Genomic DNA, 23,391 nt, shown 5'->3' with positions numbered 1-23,391 from the left:
AATAATGTCATGCAAATTAAGATGTGCCTCTAATTGGTTGAAGCAGGGGAAATGGATTACTGAGAGTAGCATCCTTTGTGTCACCAAGGTCAAATATGGAGTGGATTCTTTGGGGTAATGAGGTGGAACTCAAGAAACAACTGTCCATTGAGAGAACAAAGGAGGTATTCTATGTACATAGTTGCTTCTTAATTATGGGGTTTATCCTGGTCTTGGTTCCCAGTGGCTATGGTCACCTCCTTGTATTTTCTGCTGGTTACAGTGAGTTTTTTTCTTACTTTCTTTCTTAGCTATCTCAGTGTTTTATGACTGAATGAGTTTATTGTTCCTTTGGTCCCTGGGAAGGTAATTAGAGGAAGTTGTTTAGGGGTTGCTGTTTTTTTTTTCTTTATGATGATAATAATTGATCAAATTGTGCTGTATACTGTCTGATTTTCAGGAGTCCTGGGTGACTCACGACAATGAAAGAAGTAAAACTAGAGTTTATTTCACTTGCTCCAACTAGCACTTGTTCTTGATCCTACAACACAGAGAAATTCATCTAAAAGCAGGAGGAATGGGAATCCACCAGAGTCTTTAATTTCCAGCGCTAGTATACGATAGTAGTATATATTCCACATTTGGAATGCTGTGTTCAGTTCTGGAGAACTCACCTATAAAAAGGGATTGATCAAATTGAACGAGTCCAAAGACGGGCTACATAAATGGTGGAAGGTATTAAGCATCAAACTCATCAGGAAAGATTTCATGGACTCCATCTGTATAGTCTGGAGGACAGAAGGGAAAGGGAGGACATGATCGAAACATTTAAATATGTTCAAAGGTTAAATAAGGTCCAGGACGGAAGTGTTTTTAATAGGAAAGTGAACACAAGAATAAGGGGGCACAATCTGAGGTTAGTTGGAAAGATCACAAGCAACATGAGAAAATATTATTTTACCAAAAGAGTAGTGGATGCTTGGAACAAACTTCCAGCAGTCGTGGTTGGTAAATCCACAGTAACTGAATTTAGACATGCCTGGGTTAAACATATATCCCTCCTAAAATAAAACACAGGAAATAATATAAGGGCAGACTGGATGGACCATGAGGTCTTTTTCTGCCGTCAATCTTCTATGTTTCTATAAAAGAAGACAATAGGACAGGGACTGTAGTCACAATGGTGCACTTATGCATGCCCCTTACAGACCTTTTAGAAAAGGACAGAGGTCAACTGTAGACAATCTAAGGTTGAAGATTTTGGGGTTTGCGGGAGAAACAACAGAGTCAGATAGTAAATTCCAGGCATTGATCAGAAGTCATATTTTCTGCAGTCTGGTTTGGAGTGGTTTAAATTTAATTTGAATCTATGATGTGCTTTTGTGTTGTTGTGGTTGAAGGTGAAGTAGTCATTAATAGGAAGGACATTTTGGTATATGATTCTATGAACTATGGTTAGATCAATTTGGAGGCGACGTAGTTGTTAATTGTCTAATTTCAGTATTTCAAGTCCCGGTGGAGTAAAGAATTTTGATAGCAGTGTTTAGATATTTGAGGGGCTGCTACAGAGAAGAAGGTGGTCATCCTATATTCCAGAAGGCAGTACGTGAAGCAGTGGATGGAAACTAATAGATAGAAACTAATAGAGGGAAACTAAAAGACACAGAAGGATCATGACAAACTTGAACATTGGGCGCTATCTAACAATGAAATTCAATTGTGAAAAAAGTCAGGTATATTTAGGCAAGGAAAACAAAATGCGCAGGTACAGTATTTGTGGTACTTTGCTCAACAATAGTGACTGCGAGAGGGATCTTGGAGTCCTAGGGGACAACTGTTTAAATATGAGCCAGCCGTGTGCAGCAGTTGCCAAAAAAGCCAACACAGTTCTAGGCTGCATTAACAGAAGGATAAAATCAAGATCACATGAAGGGTTCATACCGATTGATAAGGCCTTGGTAAGACCACACTTGGAATACTGCATTCAGTTTTAGTTGCCACAATTTTTAAAAGATGTTGAGACTCTAGAAAGAGTGCAGAGAAGAGCAACAAAAATGATTACGGGACTGGAGGCTAAAACATATGAAGAACAGTTGCTGAAACTGGCTATGTTTCTATGTTTCTATGTCTAGTTTGATGAAAAGAAGGACCAGGGGAGACATGATAGCAGCCTTCCAATGTCTCAGGGGTTGCCACAAAGAAGAGAGAGTCAAGCTATTCTCCAAAACACCTGAGGGTAGGACAAGAAGCAATGGGTGGAAACTAATCAAGGAGAGAAGCAACTTAGAACTAAGGAGAAATTTCCTGACAGTTATAACATTTAATCCGTGGAACAACTTGTCGCCAGAAGTTGTGAATGCTCCAACATTGGAAGTTTTTAAGATTTGTCTGAAATGGTGTAGGGTTTCCTGCCTAAGCAGGGGGTTGGACTAGAAGACCTCCAAGGTCCCTTCCAACTCTTCTGTTGTTGTTGTTGTTGTTGTTGTTATGATTATTACTATTACAATTATTATTATTATTATTATTATTATTATTATTATTATTATTATTATTTATTAGCAAGCTATCAATAAGAATAAATTTCCTGACAGTAATAAACAATTAGCCAGAGGAACAACTTGCCTCCATAAGTTGTGAATTCTCCAACACCAGAGGTTTTTAAGAGATTGGACAACCATTGTCTGAAATGGTATAAGTTTTCTTGCCTGAGCAATGGGTCAGCAATGGACCAGACTAGAAGTCTCCCAGATCCCTTCCAACTCTGTTATTCTGTTAAAATTCTTCGAATGATTAAAAGGGAGTCTGGAAATATCAACCTGGAGCGATTCTGGGAAAGGCCACAAGGGGACACTCTAAGTCCATCCTACGGTAAGGAAGACCTAGACACTGAAAGGAAAAGAGAAAAGAAGTTGCATGAAAAATAAAAGTCTACCTGTTCACATTCCAGATCTTTTTCTCACTAAGAGGGGATAAAAGACGATAGTGATGCAACGGGTTGCATTCCTGCAAAAACACATCCAGTTTCCAAGACGCAGCAAATGAGAACCAATCAAGGAGAGACGCAACCTAGAAGCAAAGCGAGACTAACAATTAACCAGTGGAACAACTTGCCTCTAGAAGTTGTGGATGCTCCAACATTGGAGACTTTTAAGAAGAGATTGGACCACCATTTGTCTGAAATAAGGACTTCTGCTTGATCAAGGCACCGGACCAGAATATCTCCGGGACCGCCTTCTGCCGCACGAATCCCAGTGACCGGTTAGGTCTCACAGAGTTGGCCTTCTCCGGGTCCCGTCGACTAAACAATGTCATCTGTTGGGACCCAGGGGAAGAGCCTTCTCTGTGGTGGCTCCGACCCTCTGGAACCAGCTCCCCCCAGAGATTAGGATTGCCCCCACCCTCCTTGCCTTTCGTAAACTCCTTAAAACCCACCTCTGCCGTCAGGCATGGGGGAATTGAAGCATCTCCCCCTTGCCCATGTTGTTTTGGTGTATGATTGATTGTGTGCTTGTTTTTTATATATATTGGGGTTGCTTTTATGGACTTTTTAAACTAAAACTGTAATTTAGATTGCTAAATATTAGATTTGTTACTATGTACTGTTTTTGCCATTGTTGTGAGCCGCCCCGAGTCTGCGGAGAGGGGCGGCATATAAATCCAATAAATCTAATCTAATCAAGGGGTTGGACTAGAAGACCTCCAAGGTCCCTTCCAGCTTTTATTCTGTTAAAAAGCTTAGGGAACTGTTGCCATTTAAGGTTTGGGCCTCTAAAGTTTGCATACTCTTAACAATGGACCTTCAAGTGGAACGCTCCAACACAAAAGGCAGAATTGATTAACCCCCCCTCCTCCAAATAGCCTAAACTGGCTACGGCTTTAGAGGAAATAAATATTGGAATCTCCAATTTCAAAAATGGAAGGTCTGCGGCAATTTGCATAAAACTCACCCAAATAGACAGCTTTGCATAATTTGAATATAGCTTAGACAGCTCCTTCTGTGCCTATAATCCTCTGATCCACATCAACTTTCCAGATATGTACCAGTTGTGAACTGTCCCTAAAAGAAGCCCATGAAAAATAATATTACTGCATTAATAAAAAAGGGAATAAGCAAATTTGGCTTAAAATTAAAAGGCATGAGAAATAGTAACCATCTTGGTAAATTAAGCAAATAGCGGTTAATTTGAGGGGGATGTTTGAAATTAATTAGTTGATATCCCAGAAGACAAAATTAGATGTGTGTAAAAAAAGTATAGTGCCTCAGTTTCCCCAATGCGCTAGGACAGATAATCAGTTTTCAGCAGAGATGAGACTTTCCAGAAATCCATGAAGGCAGCTGAGCCTTTTCAGCTCAGGAGACCCACCAAGAATTCCTGGAAACATGAATGAAAGCACATTATATGCTATCAAATCTCAGAAGGGACAAACAAAATAGTGTTAAAATCACCAAGTCAAGCATTAACCTGGAAAGTCAATGTGCATTTCCTATTTTTCCTAAAGAATATAGTGCAACAATATTTATAGCTCAGGGTTGACTTAGGTAACTTTATTACAGTGTTTTGAAGTATTTGCTATTATTTGCTAATCTAGTTAGTTCACTTGCTTCTCCTCTCTCCTACTAACTCTTCAAAACCTGGATACCTAATAAAAGAGAATAGTAGTAGTAGTAATAGTAGTAGTAGTAGTAGTAGTAGTAGTAGTAGTAGTAGTAGGAGGGAGAAAAAGAACCTTGGGGCCTTGATGCTCTCTTTTTTTCTTGCAAACATTTCATTACCAAACTAGGTAACAGCATCAGTGTTAAAAGAAAGTGGAGTATATTAGGAGGAGGTAGAAGAAGAGGAGAAAAAGGATTGGGGTTCTTGGTGCTCTCTGGGTCTTGCTGGGTCTTGCTTTCTTGCAGACATTTCATTACCAAACTAGGTAACATTATCAGTACTCAAAATCAATGCCACAAAACCCATCCCTTCTTAGCATTGATGGTGCTACTCAGCTGGGTAAAGAAATCTCTGCAAGAAAACAGCCAAGCGCAGAGAGCACCAAGGACCCCAGGATATAATGTGTGAAATAGAAAGGCAAAAAACCATATAAACCATACAGTAAAAGAAGAGGGGTTCAGTGATTATTACCAATTCCTTGATTCTAAGCTAGAGCTAAACTATTAAAATGAGCCTCTTAGATATATATATCAGATATGGGACAGTAGGGTTTTATAGGTGGGAGATTCAATGGAGTTGTTCAGAAAGGAAGAGAAAGTAAGGCGGGCCCAATCCAAAATTTCTTAGGGCAAAAAAAGAGAGAGAGGGAGAAAGAGAAAGAAATAGAGAGCTAAACAGAGAGAGAGAGAGTAAGAGAGAGAGAGAGTGAGAGTATGTGTGTGTGTGTGAGAGAGAGAAACAGAAAGAGAGAAAGAAAGAGAAAGGAAGGAAGGAAGGAAGAGAGAGAAAGAAATAAACGGAGAGAGAAAGAAAGAAAGAGAGGAGGAGAGGGAGGGAAAGAAAGAGAGAGGAATAGAGAGAAAGAAAGAAAGAAGGGAGAGAGGGGGAGAAAGAAAGAGAGGGATAGAGAGAAAGAAACAAAGAAAGAGAGAGAGAGAGAGAAACTGAAAGGAGGAAAGAATGAAATGGGGAGATATACGCGACCAGTAACTCCCATTAAAAAGTGGCTGGGCAATACCCCATGGATGGCTGACGACCTTGGAAACTGAAGTCCAGACTTGCAGCCAATGTTGAAACAAATTAAATTATAAATTAAAGGCAATCAAGCCTTTCACTTTTCTCTGGATTACACCTAGCACCCAACAGGGCAAGAATTTCTATTGTTCGTTAACGTCGACAACTGCATGTTTTAATATTTGGAAGGCTTGCTTTTTACATCGCTGTAAGCTGCCCGAGAGGCTCCTTACAGTAAGATGGGCGGGATATAAATTTAATAAATAATAATAATAATATTTCTTCCTCTGCCGGTAAGCCTCGCTAGATCCGTCTCCTCCCATCCTTTCTTCCTGGCTCTTGTTTTGTGGAGATCGCTATCACAAAAAAAAATCTTATTCACCCTATGGTGCAATCCAAGACGCATTTTGCCCCACCACATTGTTCCGAGCCCACATTGGTCCTGCCCCAGAACAGGTGGGCATCTCAATTGGTTCCGTTCAGGTCTCCAGGACTGGGTGGGTTTGGGGGTCTTCCAGAACCAGAGTTTCACACACACACACACACACTGGGAGTTTGCAACTTTGGCTCAAAACAGCTTCCCACCATTGACCTCTCCTTCTAAGTTATGCACACAAAGAGGAGCCCAGGGCAGATTAGAGATTTATTAATTTAATTCCATTTAATTTCATTAGACTTCTATGCCACCCTTCTCAACCGATTCAGGGGAAGCTTACCACAGAATTAATACAATTACAAAAAAATCTAGAATGTAGATTTTTAATATTAAAATGTAGAAGAAGGCAGAAATGTAATATTTCTAGAACGTAGAAATCTAATGTTGAAAATGCAAAATGCATCTTGGTCTGTGGCCTAGAGGTAGAGCTCTTGCCTCAAAATCAGGAGGTTGTGGGTTTGATCCTAGGTAGAGGTAGGTTTAAGGTCTCCTGCATGGGCAAGGGGTTGGACTAGATGACCTGGAAGGTCCCTTCCAACTCTGTTAATCTGTAATTAATTAATTGAAAAAATGCAATGATTGGTGCAGGCAATACTTTTAAAACCTGAACTTTTCCTTTTAGGCATTGCAAGGCAGAAATTTAAAAATGAAGATAAATACTTAATACTCCGAGTCTACAGAGAGGGGCAGCATACAAATCCAATAAATTATTATTATTATTATTATTATTATTATTATTATTATTATTATTATTAATCCTTCATATTATATGGCAGCGAGACTGCTATATGCACAGAATTGGAAAATTAGAAACAGCCCCTACGACTTGAAGCTTTAGAATTAAGGTGGGCAGAAATGACCAAAATGACTTAGGAATTACAGGAAAAAGATACATCTGAATTCTGCAAAATATGGGAAAATTGGTACAAATGGCTCCAACAGAAAAAAAAATACATAAAAAATTTAAAGCAAAACTAGACACTCCCTCCTTGCGTATCCAAATAAAATGAAAATATAGAAACACTGCACCATAAATCGATGGAAAACCAAACCTCTAAACCAAACTTTCCTCACAAATATACAACATGAATACAAGATAATACTGTATACAGAACTAAAGAAAACAAACCCACAATTCCACACACTAGATACAAATACTCAGTATTAGGTTGCTTGATAGTGATAATCAACAATACGGTTGACAAATTATGTCTTCTATATAACAAATAAATATATGTACATAGTGAAAGAAAACATTAATTGATGATTATTTATGTATTGCATTTATATGCCGCTCACTCCAAATGGACTCTATATATCTATGTGCCTATAAAGAACACTGCTGAAAATGAATATGTTTTATATGTTGTTTAGGTTTATATAAATCCTGCATACTTGGAAGACTGCATTCAGTTTTGGTTGCCACGATGCTAAAAGGTTGTTGAGATTCTAGAAAAAGTGCAGAGAAGAGCAACAAAGAGGATTAGGGGACTGGAGGCTAAAACATCTGAAGAACGGTTGCAGGAACTGGGCATGGCTAGTTTAATGAAATCAAAGACCAGGGGAGACAGGATAGCAGCCTTCCAGTATCTCAGGGGTTGCCACAAAGAAGAAGGAGTCAACCTATTCTCCAAGGCACCTGAGTGTAGAACAAGAAGCAGTGGGTGGAAACTGAACAAGGAGAGAAGTAATTTAGAACTAAGGATAAATTTCCTGACAGTCAGAATGGTTGACCAGTGGAACAGCTTGCCTCCAGAAGTTGTGAATGCCCCAACACTGGAAGTTTTTAAGCAGATGTTGGATAACCATCTGTCTCAAGTAGCGTAGGGTTTCCTGCCTAAGCAGGGGGTTGGACTAGAAGACCTCCAAGGTCCCTTCCAATGCTGTTGTTGTTGTTGTTATTTTTATTATTGTTGTTGTTGTTATTACTATTATTACTATTATTATTATATGTTCATTTGTCTGTTTTTCTTATTCCTTCCTTCGTTCCTTCGTTCCTTCGTCCTTCCTTCCTTCCTTCCTTCATTCATTCATTCCTTCGTTCGTTCGTTCCTTCCTTCCTTCATTCATTCATTCATTCCTTCCTTTGTTCCTTCCTTTGTTCCTTCCTTCCTTCCTTCCTTCCTTCCTTTCTATGTTCTGTTGGTTTAATTTTCTTTTCTTTCTATTTTTCTACGTAAAAACTTAACAAAGATTATTTAAAAAAATATTTTTTTAAAGAAATGCAAACTCTTCTGCTCCCTCGTAGGTGCTTCCCCCCCCCCCACCACCACCACCCTTGTGCACCAACACCACACACTGCAACACAAACCCACACACACAATACACACACACACACACCGAGGCCTCCCTCCCTCCTGTCCTGCCCCACCCTCTTTCTCCAGGGCGGCTGGGCACGCAGCCCAAACGAAGCTCCTAAATATGCAAATGGCCCACTTTGCATGGGACCAAGGCCAGGATGCATAATAATAATGTGTATATATATATATATATAAAAAAATAATATGGAAAAAAAAAGATTGCCCGGGATGAGAGGTGTCACGGGGGTGCGGCTACAGCTCAGGTAATCGTTCTCACCTGCCTCAGTGCAGTCGGGAGTGCCGCCGAGCCAGGGGTGTGAGAGCCACAGCTGGACGGGCGAGCAAAGAGGCTGAGGGCGAACTCGGCACAAGTGGGGGAAGCTGGAAGCCCCACGATCCACCTCGGTGGGTGGGGGCTGGCCGGGGTGCAACAGGTATTTCCCAACCAGCAGGATGGTGAATCTGGATTTGACGCACGCAGGTAAGGCCTGGCAAGGGGGGGGGAATGCTTAAAAGAGGGGGGAGAAACATAGAAACATAGAAGATTGACGGCAGAAAAAGACCTCCTGGTCCATCTAGTCTGCCCTTATACAATTTCCTGTATTTTATCTTAGGATGGATATGTGTTTATCCCAGGCATGTTTAAATTCAGTTCCTGTGGATTTACTAACCACGTCTGCTGGAAGTTTGTTCCAAGCATCTACTACTCTTTCAGTCAAATAATATCTTCTCACGTTGCTTCTGATCTTTCCTCCAACTAACCTCAGATTGTGCCCCCTTGTTCTTGGGTTGACTTTTCTATTAAAAACACTTCCCTCCTGAACCTTATTTAACCCTTTGACATATTTAAATGTTTCGATCATGTCCCCCCTTTCCCTTCTGTCCTCCAGACTCTACAGATTGAGTTCATGAAGTCTTTCCTGATGAGTTTTATGCTTAAGACCATTCTTGTAGCCTGTCTTTGGAGAACAAGGGAGGCCTGGCTCCCAGTTTCCCCCATGCAAAAAGAAGGCCCCCAGGGACAACCTAAGGCTCAGCTGTAAAGAAACACTCCTCTAAATGGTGCAACTACAAAAATAGCAGAAGGTCTTAAGCATAAAACTTATCAGGAAAGACTTCATGAACTCCATCTGTAGAGTTTGGGGGACATGATCAAAACATTTAAATATGTTAAAGGGCTAAATAAGATTCAAGAGGGGCACAATCTGAGGTTAGTTGGGGGAAAGATCAGAAGCAACGTGAGAAAATATTATTTGACTGAAGGAGTAGTAGATGCTTGGAACAAACTTCCAGCAGACATGGTTGGTAAATCCACAGTCACTGAATTTAAACATGCTTGGGTTTAAACGTAGATCCATCCTAAGATAAAATACAGGAAATTGTATAAGGGCAGACTAGATGGACCATGAGGTCTTTTTCTGCCGTCAATCTTCTATGTTTCTATGTTTCTAAATACAGCAGCTGAAACATCTCAGGTTCAACTTGATGCCTATGACGTGTGTGTCAAAAGTCCCAAAAGGGATTATTTAATTCAGATAACTATCCTCCAGCAAGCAAAGTATGGGCTTACAAATGCATCAGATGCCATTCCCGAGGCTACGATTCTTTTATTTTATTTATTTATTTGTTTTGTCAAGTACGTATTGGTGGTATACAAAGATATGACAATGTTTATATACATGATACCAGTAAGAGAGAAACATTAGGACAGGGGACGGAAGGCACGCAGGTGCACTTATGCACACCCCTTACTGACCTCTTAGGAATCGGGAGAGGTCAACAGTGGACAGTCTATGGGTAAAGTTTTGGGGGTAAGATGACGATACTACAGAATCTGGTAGTGAGTTTTATGCATCAACTAATCAGTTGCTAAAGTCATATTTCCTGCAGTTGAGTTTAGAGCGGTTTACTTTAAGTTTGTATCTGTGGTGTGCTTGTGTGTTGTTGTGGATGAAGCTAAAGTAGTCGTTGACAGGAAGGACGCTGTAGCAGATGATTTTATGGGCCATGCTTTAATGCGACGTAGTTCTAAGCTTTCTAAACCTAGGATTGTAAGTCTAGTTGTGTAGGGTATTCTGTTGCGAGTGGAGGAGTGGAGGGCTCTTCTTGTAAAGTATCTCTGGACACTTTCTAATTTATGTCCGAAATGCGGTGTGGGTTCCAGACAGATGAGCTGCATTCAAGGATTGGTCTGGCGAAAGTTTAGCTGTATGCCCTGGTTACTAGTGTGAGATTACCGGAGCAGAAGCTATGTAGGATTAGAGTTTGTCCAATGCTGCCCTAATTTCGGAAGTCTTCATGTTTTATACATATCTAAGACGATCAATGCAATCAGGATTTATTAACTGCCCTTTAATTACTTCATTGCCCAGAGAGAGAGAGAGAGATGAAATTTTGAGAGACAGAAAGAAGAGAGAAAGAAAGAAAGAAAGAAGAGATTTTGAGAGAGAGAGAGAGAAGAGAGAAAGCGACAAAAGAGAGAGAGGAGAGAGAGAGATATATGAAATTTTGAGAGACAGAAAGAAGAGAGAAAAAAGAAAGAAAGAAAGAAAGAGATTTTGAGAGAGAGAAGAGAGAAAGTGAGAGAAGAGAGAGAGAGATATGAAATTTTGAGAGACAGAAAGAAAGAAAGAAGAGACTTTGAGAGAGAAGAGAGAGAGAGAAGAGAAAGGAGAGAGAGAAAAGAGAGAGAAAAGAGAGAAGAGCGGGAGAGAAGAGGGATAATCAAAAGAGAAAGAGAGAAGAGGGAGAAGAGAGAGAGAGTAGAGAGATGAAATTTTGAGAGTGACATATAGAAAGAAAGAAGAGATTTTGAGAGAGAGAGAAGAGAGAGAGAGAGAAGAGAGAGAGGAGAGAGAGAGAGAAAATAAAGAGATCTGGCTGCCAAATTGATTTCTCTTCCCTGGGACATTTGAGGACCACCGTGCATCGGATTGAAAGTTCCCAGGAGCCAAGAAGGTTGAGGAGGGTTGCAGAGGAGCCTCTGGAGGCCATCAGGGCAGCGGGAGAAAAAAATTGGGCAGGGGGCCTAAAGGAGGCAAGGTGAAATCATCCCCTCCAGGTATTATTGCCAGCCTCCCTCCCCGGCAGGTGACCAGTTGACTTTCTGGGTTGGATAGCGAAGAGTCAGCGTTGGGCGATATTCTGTCCTGAAGGAAAGCAGTCCCTCTTTGCACATGCTCAGGAAACCTCTCTCAGCTGCAAGCTCTGGCCCCGGGAGAGTGATAAGAGGGCTGCTAATGGGATTTACTACCGGTAGTAACAGCTGTATTGAGAGCCTCTTGACTTAGGAAACCGGGGACTCAGGCGTCTGACTATTAAGCCTCGTGGATTTAAATAGTAAAACGACGGAGCGTGTCTTGGAGGGTGGATTGTTTACTTTGCACAAAGTTTGCAAGTGTTTGAATGCATGAATCCACAGGATCAGAAGGGAAACGTTGCTGTTGTTTTAAGATCTGGGACTCCACCAGCATTCAACCTGAGGCTAGCAATGGATCCCATCCTGTTTGGAGCAAAGAAAATGGCAGGATTTGAATTCCAAACCCCTCTTTTCATGGCATTTATTCCCGGTTAGCAATTCCATAAGAGATTGGAGAATTAAATAAAATCCAATAACAAGACAAAGCTTTTTCTATCCCCTTCTCTTTTTCTTGCTCATTATCTATCTCTTCTTTCTCCTTATCTACCTTCTCTTTCTCATCTTCCCCTAAATCTTTCTCTTCTGTTTTTTTTATTTTTCATCCTCCTTCTCCTTCATCCTTTCCTTCTTCTCCTCCTCTTTTAACTTCTCTTTCACTTTCTTCCTTTACCTTCGCCTTTCTACTTATCCACAATATGAGGAAAGAGCTACCTGGGCGTTGGAGAACATGCTACTTGGAGGATTTTTGGACGTGGAAAACTTCTTCAAGATGGGTTTTTGTCAGAAATCCTGAAGAACATTTCTTGTGCCATAGAAATGCCAGTGTGTACAATCAAAAGCGAAAGGGAATTGATGTCATTGTGTGAAATGTAATGTTAAAGAAAGTTTTCCATGAGACTTTTGGCAGTTGGCAATGTTCTAAGATAAATGATAGCTAGTGAGGGAGAGAAGAGAGAGGAGAAAAAGAGAGAGATAAATTATATAGTGATAGATAGATAGATAGATAGATAGATAGATAGATAGATAGATAGATGAGAGAGAGAGAAATTGAAGAGAGAAGAGGAAGAGAGAGAAAGAGAGAGAGAAGGAGGAGGAGAGAGAAGGAGAGAGAAAGGAGGAGAAGGAGAAAGGGAGGGAGGGAGAGAGAAACACACAGAAAGAAAGAGGAGGGAGAAAGAGAGGAGGAGGAGAGAGAGAGGAGAAAAAGAGAGTGAGAAATTATATAGTGATAGATAGATGGATGGATAGAGAGAGAGAGAGAGAGAGAAAGATGATAGACAGAGAGAGATAGAAGAGGTTATCTCGATGGATCATTTCTTTTGTAGAAAATTGTCTAGTTGTTGAGAACTTCATATCCTGTCAAATTATGAATGCCTATTTGTCCAGAAGACCAGGATGGGTTCAAATACTGTGGATTTCTTCATGATGGGATCGTTTTCTCTTCTTCTTCTTCTTCTTCTTCTTCTTCTTCTTCTTCTTCTTCTTCTTCTTCTTCTTCTTCTTCTTCTCCTTCTCCTCCTCCTCCTCCTCCGTCTTCTCCTCCTCCGTCTTCCTCCTCCTCCTCCTTCTTCTTCTTCTTCTCCTTTTTCTCCTTCTCCTCCTCCTCCTTCTTCTTCTCCTTCTCCTCCTCCTCCTCCTTCACTACATCTGTTCACTCAGCACTTTTTCTGGTAAATCGTAGGCGCCACTTTGATGTTTACCTGGACTTCTGTCTAAGGTGATGGCTGAATTGAGTTCCATATTAAGGTGACGCTTGCTATAATCTTGTTTTTCATTGAAGAATTGTAAACATTGTAAGCACCATAGAGTGCCGTGCATAGCTCGAGGAATAATAATAATAATAATACAAAGACCTGGAAGTAGAAATAGAATGACTGTGGCAAAAGAAAGCAAAGGCAGTACCAGTAGGATAGGCGCCTTGGGCGCAACCCAAAAACATCTGTAGCACCACTTGAATATCCTTGGCATTGACAAACTCACTACCGGTCAATTGCAAAAGGCAGCGTGACTTGGGACAGCTTACATCCTGTGCCGGGAGTTTTAACACCCTCGAACAACAAACATTTGCCTATCCCAAGTCTTTGGAAAGGACTCGGTGGGTGAATTAAAATACCAAATCCAGTCTAAACACCTGTCTGCCTATGCAATGTGCCATAATAATAATAATGATAATAATGATGACCTGAGTCTGCTCGAGTTTGTTCAGACGCTGTTTAACAAATGCACCCATAACAATGACATGATTAACAAAACAGTAGTCTCCAGCTCTATCTTTGGATCAGCTAATCGTTCAGAGTAGACATCACTTTTGTGGATTAGGCCTTCATGAATAAATATGCCTAGCTGGCAAATGTAAGCAGAACATGCCGTATCTATTTTAATGCTCAGTTTTTTCTCTCCCAGAGAAAGACTGTGGCAGCAAGCGATAGCCAAGAATTCAAGTCCCAACCTGCATATTGATTAAACATGTTGTTGTTAGTCATGAGAAGTCGTGTCCGACCCATTGCAACCCCATGGACAAAGGTCCTCCAGGCATTCCTGACCTCTACCATCCTCTGGAGTCCATTTAAGCCAGTGTTTCTTAATTATTTTCTCTTACGCTCCCCCCACCCCCAGGAAGAAGTAAACATTTTGCACCACCACCCCCAAATCTCCACCAGAACAATTGTTTGCAATATTCAGGATGTTTTCGCTGGAAAAACTCAAGCGGCTTATCAGCATGATTGGGATGAAATGTGTTTAAGCAAAGCCTTAAATTTTTTTTTTATTTACTGACTGACTGACTTATCTACTTATTTATTTATTGGATTTACTTCAGCTTCAACCACAACAACACAAGGGCACACAACAGCTTTAAACTTAATATTAACTGCTCCAAACTTGACTGTAAAAAATACGACTTCAGTAACCGAGTTGTCGAAGCGTGGAACTCATTACCGGACTCCATAGTGTCATCCCCAAACCCCCAACACTTTACCCTTCGATTATCTACGGTTGACCTCTCCAGATTCCTAAGAGGTCAGTAAGGGGCGAGTACAAGTGCACTAGAGTGCCTTCCGTCCCCTGTCCTATTGCTCTCCTATACTGTATCTCCTATACCTTTCTTCTATTCCTATATTTCTTTTATTCTTTCATTGATATATTTTATTCCTATATCTTCTCTTCTCTTCTTTCTTAGATATATCTTTCTATGAGTATATCCTCTATAACCTTCATTATATATTTACTACATGTATACCCACTATAACCCATATTGTGTAATGGACAAAGTCAATCAATCAATGAAATAAATAAATAAATATGCCGCCCTTCTCCAAGGACTCATTTGGCTTCATGCTGTCCACTGCCAACGTTTTTAGACACAGTAAACATCCTGGTCTTTCCTCGCCTCCCACCGTAATCAAAGGGAAGCCCAGCGCTACCTACGCTTCGTCCTATTTCCTCCTCTCAGCTTTCGGCAGACTTACACTTGTCTCATGATCTCCGTCTCTCTCCTCCTTTCTTTTCATCCCTGTTAAATGTGTTTCCATGGTGTCTTTTAAGGGTTTCTTATATCTACTTCCAAGCAGTGTTCCCTCTAATTTTTTTTGGGGGGGGGCGGAAAAGTATAGTGTCTGAGCGGCAGTCCCTTCGGGACTGGGCGGCACAGAAATAATAAATAAATAAACAAACAAACAAACAAACAAACAAACAAATAAAAAACCCACCCTGTTTTGCCTCAGAGAATTTCAAAATAAAATACTGTACTGTGTGTCTATAACAGTGAGCTCATAATAGGGCAACTCTATCAATATCAAAATGCCACTTAAATAGTTGAGCTAGTTTCAAACTAGATTTTGATTTTCTTTCTCTCTTCCTTACTCCCATTCTTTTTCTTTCTCTTTTCCTTCCTCTCTTTTTTCTATCTGTTTCTCTCTCTTCCTCTCTTCCTCTCTCTCTCCTTCCCTCTCACTCTTTCCCCCTCGGCTTCTGGGCAGGTTTGGAAAACTCTGAGTTGATGATTATTTTTAAGTGAGCGATTGCTCACTGCTCAGCTTAGAGGGAACTATGCTTCCAAGGATAGGGAAATGCTGAAGGGAGCCTAGACCTTTTTCAGTCCTGCTTTCTGCTGAAGAGGCGATTCACAAACTTCGGAGTTTCAAAATGCCACTCGCCACCTTGGCAGAGCTGACGCCTGGCATTTTGGAAAACTTCAAAGCCCTCTTTCTCTTCTGCAACGTTCGCTGGCTTGGGCGCAAGCTTTTCTTTTCTGCAGCCCAACTGAAGCAACGATGTGTGGGAAAGCTGATGGGTGAAACTTGCTTTGTGGGGTAAGGAAACCAGCAAGTCTGCCTGCATTGCACAAGGTTTGGAAGGCTTGCTCCTTGGAAGGTAACTCATGAATCCACGTTTCCCCTATCCGGAGACCAAGAGATCAGTTCTGATGAACTAGGGCACCCAAGGATGACGGCGACATTGCAAAAATGCCCCCCTTGCAAAAACGATAAAACCCCACTCTTGATGTGAGAAAGGCACCCTTCTAGAGAGACGGCCTCGTGCCAAAAACATTTCCTAAATGACGTTGCCAATCATGTGCCTCGGTTGCAAAGCCCGGGGGTGTGCTCACCCAAGGAATTCACAAGGCGGTTAGCTGCTGATGCTACCTGTGACGAGATTCTCTTCCCGTAACCAGCCTGTTTGATGTTAAATCCAATTTAATTATAACTGGCAACCTTGGCAATCGCTCCGGGCATATTCATCTGGAATCTCCGTTCGGTTTCTTTGTGCCGGAGCCAAGAATCAAAGAAAACTGGGAACAGGTGTTCTTAGAACTTCGCTGATCCAAGCTGGGATTCTATCGGGATTGGCATTCGATCAGGATGGGGCACTCAAAACAACGAAAGGGTGCCCCTCAATGCCACGGCAGATGGCGAGGGATGGAAAGTGAGTGCCAACGTGGAGATGGGTTGAGCACTGTTTGTTCCATCCAGCTCAGAATTCTCACATCTCGGTGTCGTGAGCGGTCCACATCTGGCTCAGCTGGTCACAGATTTTGAGGTCCAGAAGATGGAGGAGTACTGGCATCACAGGCCAGTATTCTTGCCATCTGCGTCTGAGAGTGAGAGTGAGGGAGAATTAGGGACTGAGGAACCCCCAGAGACTGTTATGGTACTGTCTCAGTCAGAGGACAATGGGGACTTTGAGGATCCTCTCTTAGATGTGAGGGTGAGAAGAATGAGAGCCAGGCATGAATATCTCTCTAGAAGGGGGTCTAGGTATTGATTAGATCTATGGGACATTTAGCCACACCTTGTCAATATATAGAGGACAGGCTGATGGGAGAAGAGGTGTGGCAAGCAATATTTATATTTTTTTTATTTATACTTTGTGTTGGAAGGGACCCTTAGGGTCTTCTAGTCCAACCTCCTGCTGCTTTAAGAGACCCTATACCCTTCCAACACAAACTATAAATTAAAAAAATATATAAATATTGCTTGCCACACCTCTTCTCCCATCAGCCTGCCCTATATATATTGACAAGGTGTGGCTAAATGTCCCATAGATCTAATCAATACCTAGACCCCCTTCTAGAGAGATATTCATGCCTGACTCTCATTCTTCTCACCCTCACATCTAAGAGACACATACCAGACACATGGCAGTCCAGTCTCTTCTTGAGGGTCTCCAGTGTTGGGGTGTTCACAATCTCCGCAGGCAGGCCATTCCACCAGTTGATCGCTCTCACCATCAGAAAGTTCCTCCTTATTTCTAGGTTGAATCTCTCCTTGGTTAGTTTCCATCCGTTGTTCCTTGTCTGGCTCTCTGGTGCTTTGGAAAACAGTGTGACCCCTTCCTCACTATGGCAGCCCCTCAAGAATGGGAAGACTGCTATCATGTCCCCCCCTGGACCCTCTTTTCACTAGACTATCCATGTCCAGTTCCTGCAAACCTTCAATGTAAATAAATGTAAAGGCGAATAATGCATGCAAACCCATTAGGAAAGAAATAAAAGTTGGGAATTTGGGTGGGTGGAGGAGGAGGACAGTCATTGCCGAAGGAAGAAGGTGAGGTAAGAAGAATTTTTAAAAATCTTCAACACCCGATTCTTACCTATAAAAGTTCTTAAGTAGAAGCGTTTTTAAGTAGAGGTACTACTGTACTAGTAAAAGAGAAACATTAGGACAGGGGATGGAAGGCACGCTGGTGCACTTATGTACGTCCCTTACTGACCTCTTAGGAATCGGGAGAGGTCAACAGTGGATAGTTTAAGGGTAAAGTTTTGGGGGTTAAGTGATGATACTACAGAGTCTGGTAGTGAGTTCCATGCATCAATTACTTGGTTAATGTTAAGAGTTTAGAGCACTTTACTATCTGTTGGGTGCTTGTGTGTTGTTGTGTATTTTATTTATTTATTTATTGGATTTGTATGCCGCCCCTCTCCGTGGACTCGGGGCGGCTAACAACAGTGACAAAAAACAGAATGTAAAAATCCAATACTACAACAGCTAAAAACCCTTGTTATAAAACCAATCATACATACAAACATACCATGCATAAATTGTAGAAGCCTAGGGGGAAAGATTACTGTATCTTAATTCCCCCATGCCTGACGGCAGAGGTGGGTTTTGAGGAGCTTACGAAAAGCAAGGAGGGTGGGGGCTATTCTAATCTCTGGGGGGAGTTGGTTCCAGAGGGTCGGGGCCGCCACAGAGAAGGCTCTTCCCCTGGGCCCCGCCAACCGACATTGTTTAGTTGACGGGACCCGGAGAAGGCCCACTCTGTGGGACCTAACTGGTCGCTGGGATTGTGGTTGTTGTTGTTGTTGTTGTTGTTGTTGTTGTTATTATTATTATTATTATTATTATTATTATTATTATTTACTTTGAGCACTTGCTAAATGAATGGTCACACAAGTCAAAGCCTACCTGTATTTCTTCGGAGCATCTCCGAGCATCTTTTCCCCTCTAAACTCTTAGATTATCTTTCGCTATTAATAATAATAATTTATTAGCCTGTAAAGCGCAGAAACTGTCCCATTTCCTTCTTCAACCTGTTGAAAAAGAACAATTGCATGTTGTGGATCTTGGCTTAACTGGTAGCCTTGTCATTTTCTTTTTTCAAAGGAAGCCTCACCTGGCCAAACCACAAATAATGCAAACAGAGTGTTCTGCTATTTTTTTTAAAAAAACAAAACTGTCATTCAGTGATGCAAATCACCGTCGTGTTTACTTTCTCTCTCTCTTTTGAAATGCACAAAAAAAGGAGAGGGATCAACTAATAGACGTTTATGCAAATGATTGTTGGTTGCACAGTCAACCAGATGTTGAGACTGGATGTGTCATTTTTGGTCCACCTACCGAGTCCTTCCAAGAACCTGGGATAAGCCGACGCCTTACTTAGAGGATATTTTTTAGATTATTTTTAATATCAGATTTGTTTACATTGTCTTTTTTATTGTTGTTAGCCGCCCCGAGTCTTCAGAGAGGGGCGGCATACAAATCGAATGAATGAATGAATGAATGAATGAATGAATGAATGAATGAATGAATGAATGAATGGCTGGTCCCAGGATGTCAGCTCTTCCCAGTAAAGTTGCCTTTTGCAATTGACTGGTGGGGATATTTGTCAATGACCAGCAAAATTGGTGCTCCAGAAGTTTTGGGGTGGTGGGGGGATGCGCCCGAGTGAGATTTATAACGTGGGTTATAAAAAATTCTGGAGCTGTTTTCGTCTCCTCCACAAATTAGGGAAATGTCTCCCTGTTTGCTTCTTTCCTGTCACCTTCTTGCCCTGAACCTGGGAAATTGAGGATGGAGGGAAGCCCAAAGCTCAATGAGAGTAGGTGGAGAGAGAAGAGCGTAAATGCGAGCAGGTTTAAATTAGGACTTTATGAATATTCTAGAGGTTGCTTATGTAGGCATTGGGAATTTGAAAGTCTGAAGGCAGATTATTCTAATGATGCTCCGTTGCTCATTCCGTTGGACTGGATTGTGTCAGGTCATTAACATCAGCTTTGTGTTCCGTTTTCAGAAATGAAAATGAACGGTGATGTGGCGGATTCCACAGAAATGAGGAATGACGGCAGTCACCGAGATCCTGGTAAGGAAACATTTCGACTCACCTTTTCAGGGGTCTTTTAATGCCTTATTACAGCTGCCCACATTCTGCGTGGAAGGTACTGGCTGGAGATCGAAACCCATCCATAGAATGGAATGGAATAGAATAGAATAGAATAGACTCAGCCTTCCATCCTTCCGAGGTGGGTAAAATGAGGACCCGGATTGTGGGGGCAAGAGCCTAGCTCTGTTAAAAAAGTGCTATTGCTAACATGTTGTAAGCCGCCCTGAATCTAAGGAGAAGGGCGGAATAAAAATCAATCAATCAATCAATCAAACAAACAAACAAATAGAAGAGAAGAGAAGAGAAGATATGGAATAGAATAGAATAGAATAGAATAGAATATGGAATGGAATAGAACAGAATATAGAATAGAATAGAATAGAATAGAATAGAAGAGAAGAGAAGAGAAGAGAATTCTTTATTGGCCAAGTGTGATTTGACACACAAGGAATTTGTCTTGGTGCATATGCTCTCAGTGTACATAAAAGAAAATATACATTTGTCAAGAATCATCATGAGGTACAACATTTAATGATTGTCATAGGGGTCAAATAAGCAATGGAGAAACAATCAATATTAATAAAAATCTTAGGGATGCAAGCAACATGTTACAGTCCTGCAATCATAAATGGGAGGAAATGAGTGATAGGAATGATGCGATAAAACTAGTAGTAAATAGTAGTGCAGACTTACTAAACAGTTTGACGGTGTTGAGGGAATTATTTGTTTAGCAGAGTGATGGCATTCGGGGGGGAAACTGTTCCTGTGTCTAGTTGCCTTGGTTTGCAGTGCTCTGTAGTGAAGAAGAAGAAGAAGAAGAAGGAAGAATTATTCACTAGTAGAAGACAATCTTGGTGGATCAGGGTTGAACTATGGAGTCCTTGATGCTCTTTGTGCTTGGCTGGTAACTTGCAGATGTCTCCTTCCCTAACTAAGGAATACTGATGATGTTACCAAGTAGGGTAACGAGAAGTCTACAATAAAACAAGCAAGCTATGAGAGCATCAAGGGTTTCACAAAGAAAGAGGTTATGGAGAAAGAGTTGGTGGGTGCTTGCTGCTTTCTTGTGACATTGATGTCTACTCTATTAAAACTTTGCTGAGCATTTTTAAGATGATGCTGCAGCCAATGAGCAATCTCTGGCTAACTAAGCATTGATGTGACTGTGTCATTGCATCACACTTCTAGCTGTGAAGTGAGCGTAGCCCTGAAGTACTATACCTCCGATCTAGTCTCCTTAAGTTCTCCATAAAAGTTGAAATTTTAACTTAATGGCAGAACAATTCGAGACCCAAGTACTTCCACTGAACTGGCTTTCTTCACAATGAATTTTTTTTCTTCCGAAGTTTGCATTGTTGCCACCTTAATTATCAGCCATCTCACAAAGGTGAGATTACCCTGACACATGTAAACTGTGTTAATAAGGCATAAATTAGTCCACCGTATGCGCTTGGTAATAGGAAGCAGAGAAAACGCTTGTGGTTATGCAGTTCAAAGGAATTATTATAGTAATTTCCTCCAGAATGAATAAATGGGTACCTCCGAGAGAGCTTCAAGGCCAAATCTTTTAACATCCAGAATTTTGAACATTGTTATCAGCCCTTAATTAATTTGAGGATTGTATTTTGCAAAATGAGCCATTATCTGCCCAACATTTGACTGCACTTTCAAGCACTCATGTTTGGATTTGACTTTAATTGTTGACTATGGCACGCTCTTTCAAATACAGGTAATCCAGGATTTACAACAGTTCACCCAAAGTTACGACCACAATGGAAAAAAGGGGTGTATGAGCATTTTTCACATTGCAGACCATTGCGTGGTTCTGTGATCAAAATTCACATGTGGTGGTTATGCTCGGAGACAAAAAAATTCTGGACAAAAAGTCCATAAATGGTTACAAGAGATGACGCAATCAATAACACTAGGGAACAATTTGTAAATTGCAACACAATTTCTGTTGAGTTTGATTTTTGTGCTTTTTAAATTAGGCATGCTGGTTTCAAAACTGTAGTTAGTTTCCTTCTATCACGTCAAGTTTTTTTCTCTACACCTTTATATATATATAATATAGTTAATTAGGCAACCTGAGCATCAAATTACGTGTTTTACATAGCCATCTTTGCAGCTTTTTTTCCTAGCCATAACTAGCCATCTTTCCAGCTCTTTAAAAGAAATTGATTTTGTTATTTTCCAATTATATACCCAAATCTTTTCCCATGTTTCTAAGTCTATTTCTTTGCCAAAATTTTTTGCACCAACTGATCATGTTGTTTTTAGTATCCACCCTATTGTTCTATGATTTATTAAATATTTATCTACATTTATTTATTTATTTATTATTTAGATTTGTATGCCGCCCCTCTCCGCGGACAATTATCTTTACTTGATTTGAAGTAATAATTTACTTAATACATTGTTTTCTTTTCTAAAGATATAAGTTTTTACATCCATTTGATATCTGGAACTAATCTGTGTGTATTGCCACCAATCTAACACAATACCTAATTCTTGCAACTCTTGTTTTGTTCTGAGTTTTAATTGATTGTCCAGTAAATCCCTATATTTCCAAATCTTACCTCCCTTTGCTAAGTTCAGATGCGTGATGGCTTCTATAGGTGAGATCCATTCTGGCACTACTAAGAAATGATTTTTCTTTATTTCGATCCATACATCTATCAATGCTTTTCTAATTATATTATTTTTAAAATATGGATGTGTTTTAATCTTATCATACCAGGGGAGATACCTTGATCATCTTTCCCGCTCTTACCTTGCAGGCTCTTTCATTGTTTCTCTCTGCAAAGAATGTTTTCAAGTCCTAAGTCTGTGCAGATTTTTTCCCCATTGGTCTAACTTGCTCCAAATGTTTCTTTCCAGCACTAACCAGGTGCTAACAATGTTCCCAGCTCTTACCAGCTTGTTACTCTCTGTGAATAATGTTTTCTAAGCCCTAAGTCTCTGCAGGGTTTTTTTCCGTTGCTCTACTTGCTCCGACTGAGTGTTTCCAGGTGCTAATGATATCTCCAGCTCTTACCAGCTTGCAAGCTCTTTCATTGTTACTCTCTGCGAAGAATATTTTCCAAGCCCCACGTCTTTGCAGGGTTTTTTTCCATTGCTCTACTTGCTCCAAATGCTTCTTTCCAGGTGCTAATGATGCTCACAGCTCTTACTGGCTTGCAAGCTCTTTCATTGTTACTCTCTCAAAATAAAGGGGTTTTTTAAGCTCTTTCAGTTACTCTCTGTGAATAATGTTTTCCAAACTCTGTCTTTGTAGGGGTTTTTATTGTTCTATTTGTTCTGAATGTTTCTTTCCAGCCTTAACCAGGTGCTAACAATGTTCCCAGCTCTTACCGGCTTGCAAGATATTTCATTGTTATTCTCCACGAAGAATGTTTTTCAAGTCCTAAGTTTTAGCATTTTTCTTTTCATTGCTCTATTTGCTCAGAATTTTTCTTTCCAGCCCTAACCAGGTTCTAATAACGTTCCCAGCTCTTACTGGCTTGCAAGCTCTTTCATTGTTACTCTTTCCAAATAAGATTTTTTTTAAAGCCCTAACCAGGGGATAAAATAATGTGCTGGCTAAGGATGCTAGCCAGATGAATACCTGGTTAGCAGATTCTTTTCCCTATTTTCCTCCCCAAAAACTAAGGTGCGTCTTATGCTCCGAAAAATATGGTAGTTTAATAGTCCACAACAGCCCAGGTTGCCACTCATTTTAAAAACTCTGTGGGAACTTTAAAAACCATAGTTTCCACACCAATTATC

At 40.7% G+C, this 23,391-nt stretch overlaps 1 protein-coding gene across 1 annotated transcript in view; it reads left to right on the top strand.

Moving 5' to 3' along the window:
* The first annotated feature begins 8,668 nt into the window (after positions 1-8,668).
* Positions 8,669-23,391, top strand: part of POU2F3 (POU class 2 homeobox 3) — a 72,371-nt gene continuing 57,648 nt past the window's right edge. The window contains exons 1-2 of the mRNA XM_070765169.1: positions 8,669-8,865; positions 19,534-19,602. Of these exons, the coding sequence (XP_070621270.1) occupies positions 8,838-8,865; positions 19,534-19,602 (97 nt within the window). The 5' untranslated portion in view covers positions 8,669-8,837. The remainder of the gene's footprint in view (positions 8,866-19,533; positions 19,603-23,391) is intronic.

The sequence above is a fragment of the Erythrolamprus reginae genome, chromosome 12 (assembly GCF_031021105.1).
Source record: "Erythrolamprus reginae isolate rEryReg1 chromosome 12, rEryReg1.hap1, whole genome shotgun sequence".
NCBI lineage: Eukaryota > Metazoa > Chordata > Lepidosauria > Squamata > Dipsadidae > Erythrolamprus > Erythrolamprus reginae.
Note: the sequence above shows the minus strand (reverse complement) of the source record. Positions and strands in the feature narration are given on the sequence as shown.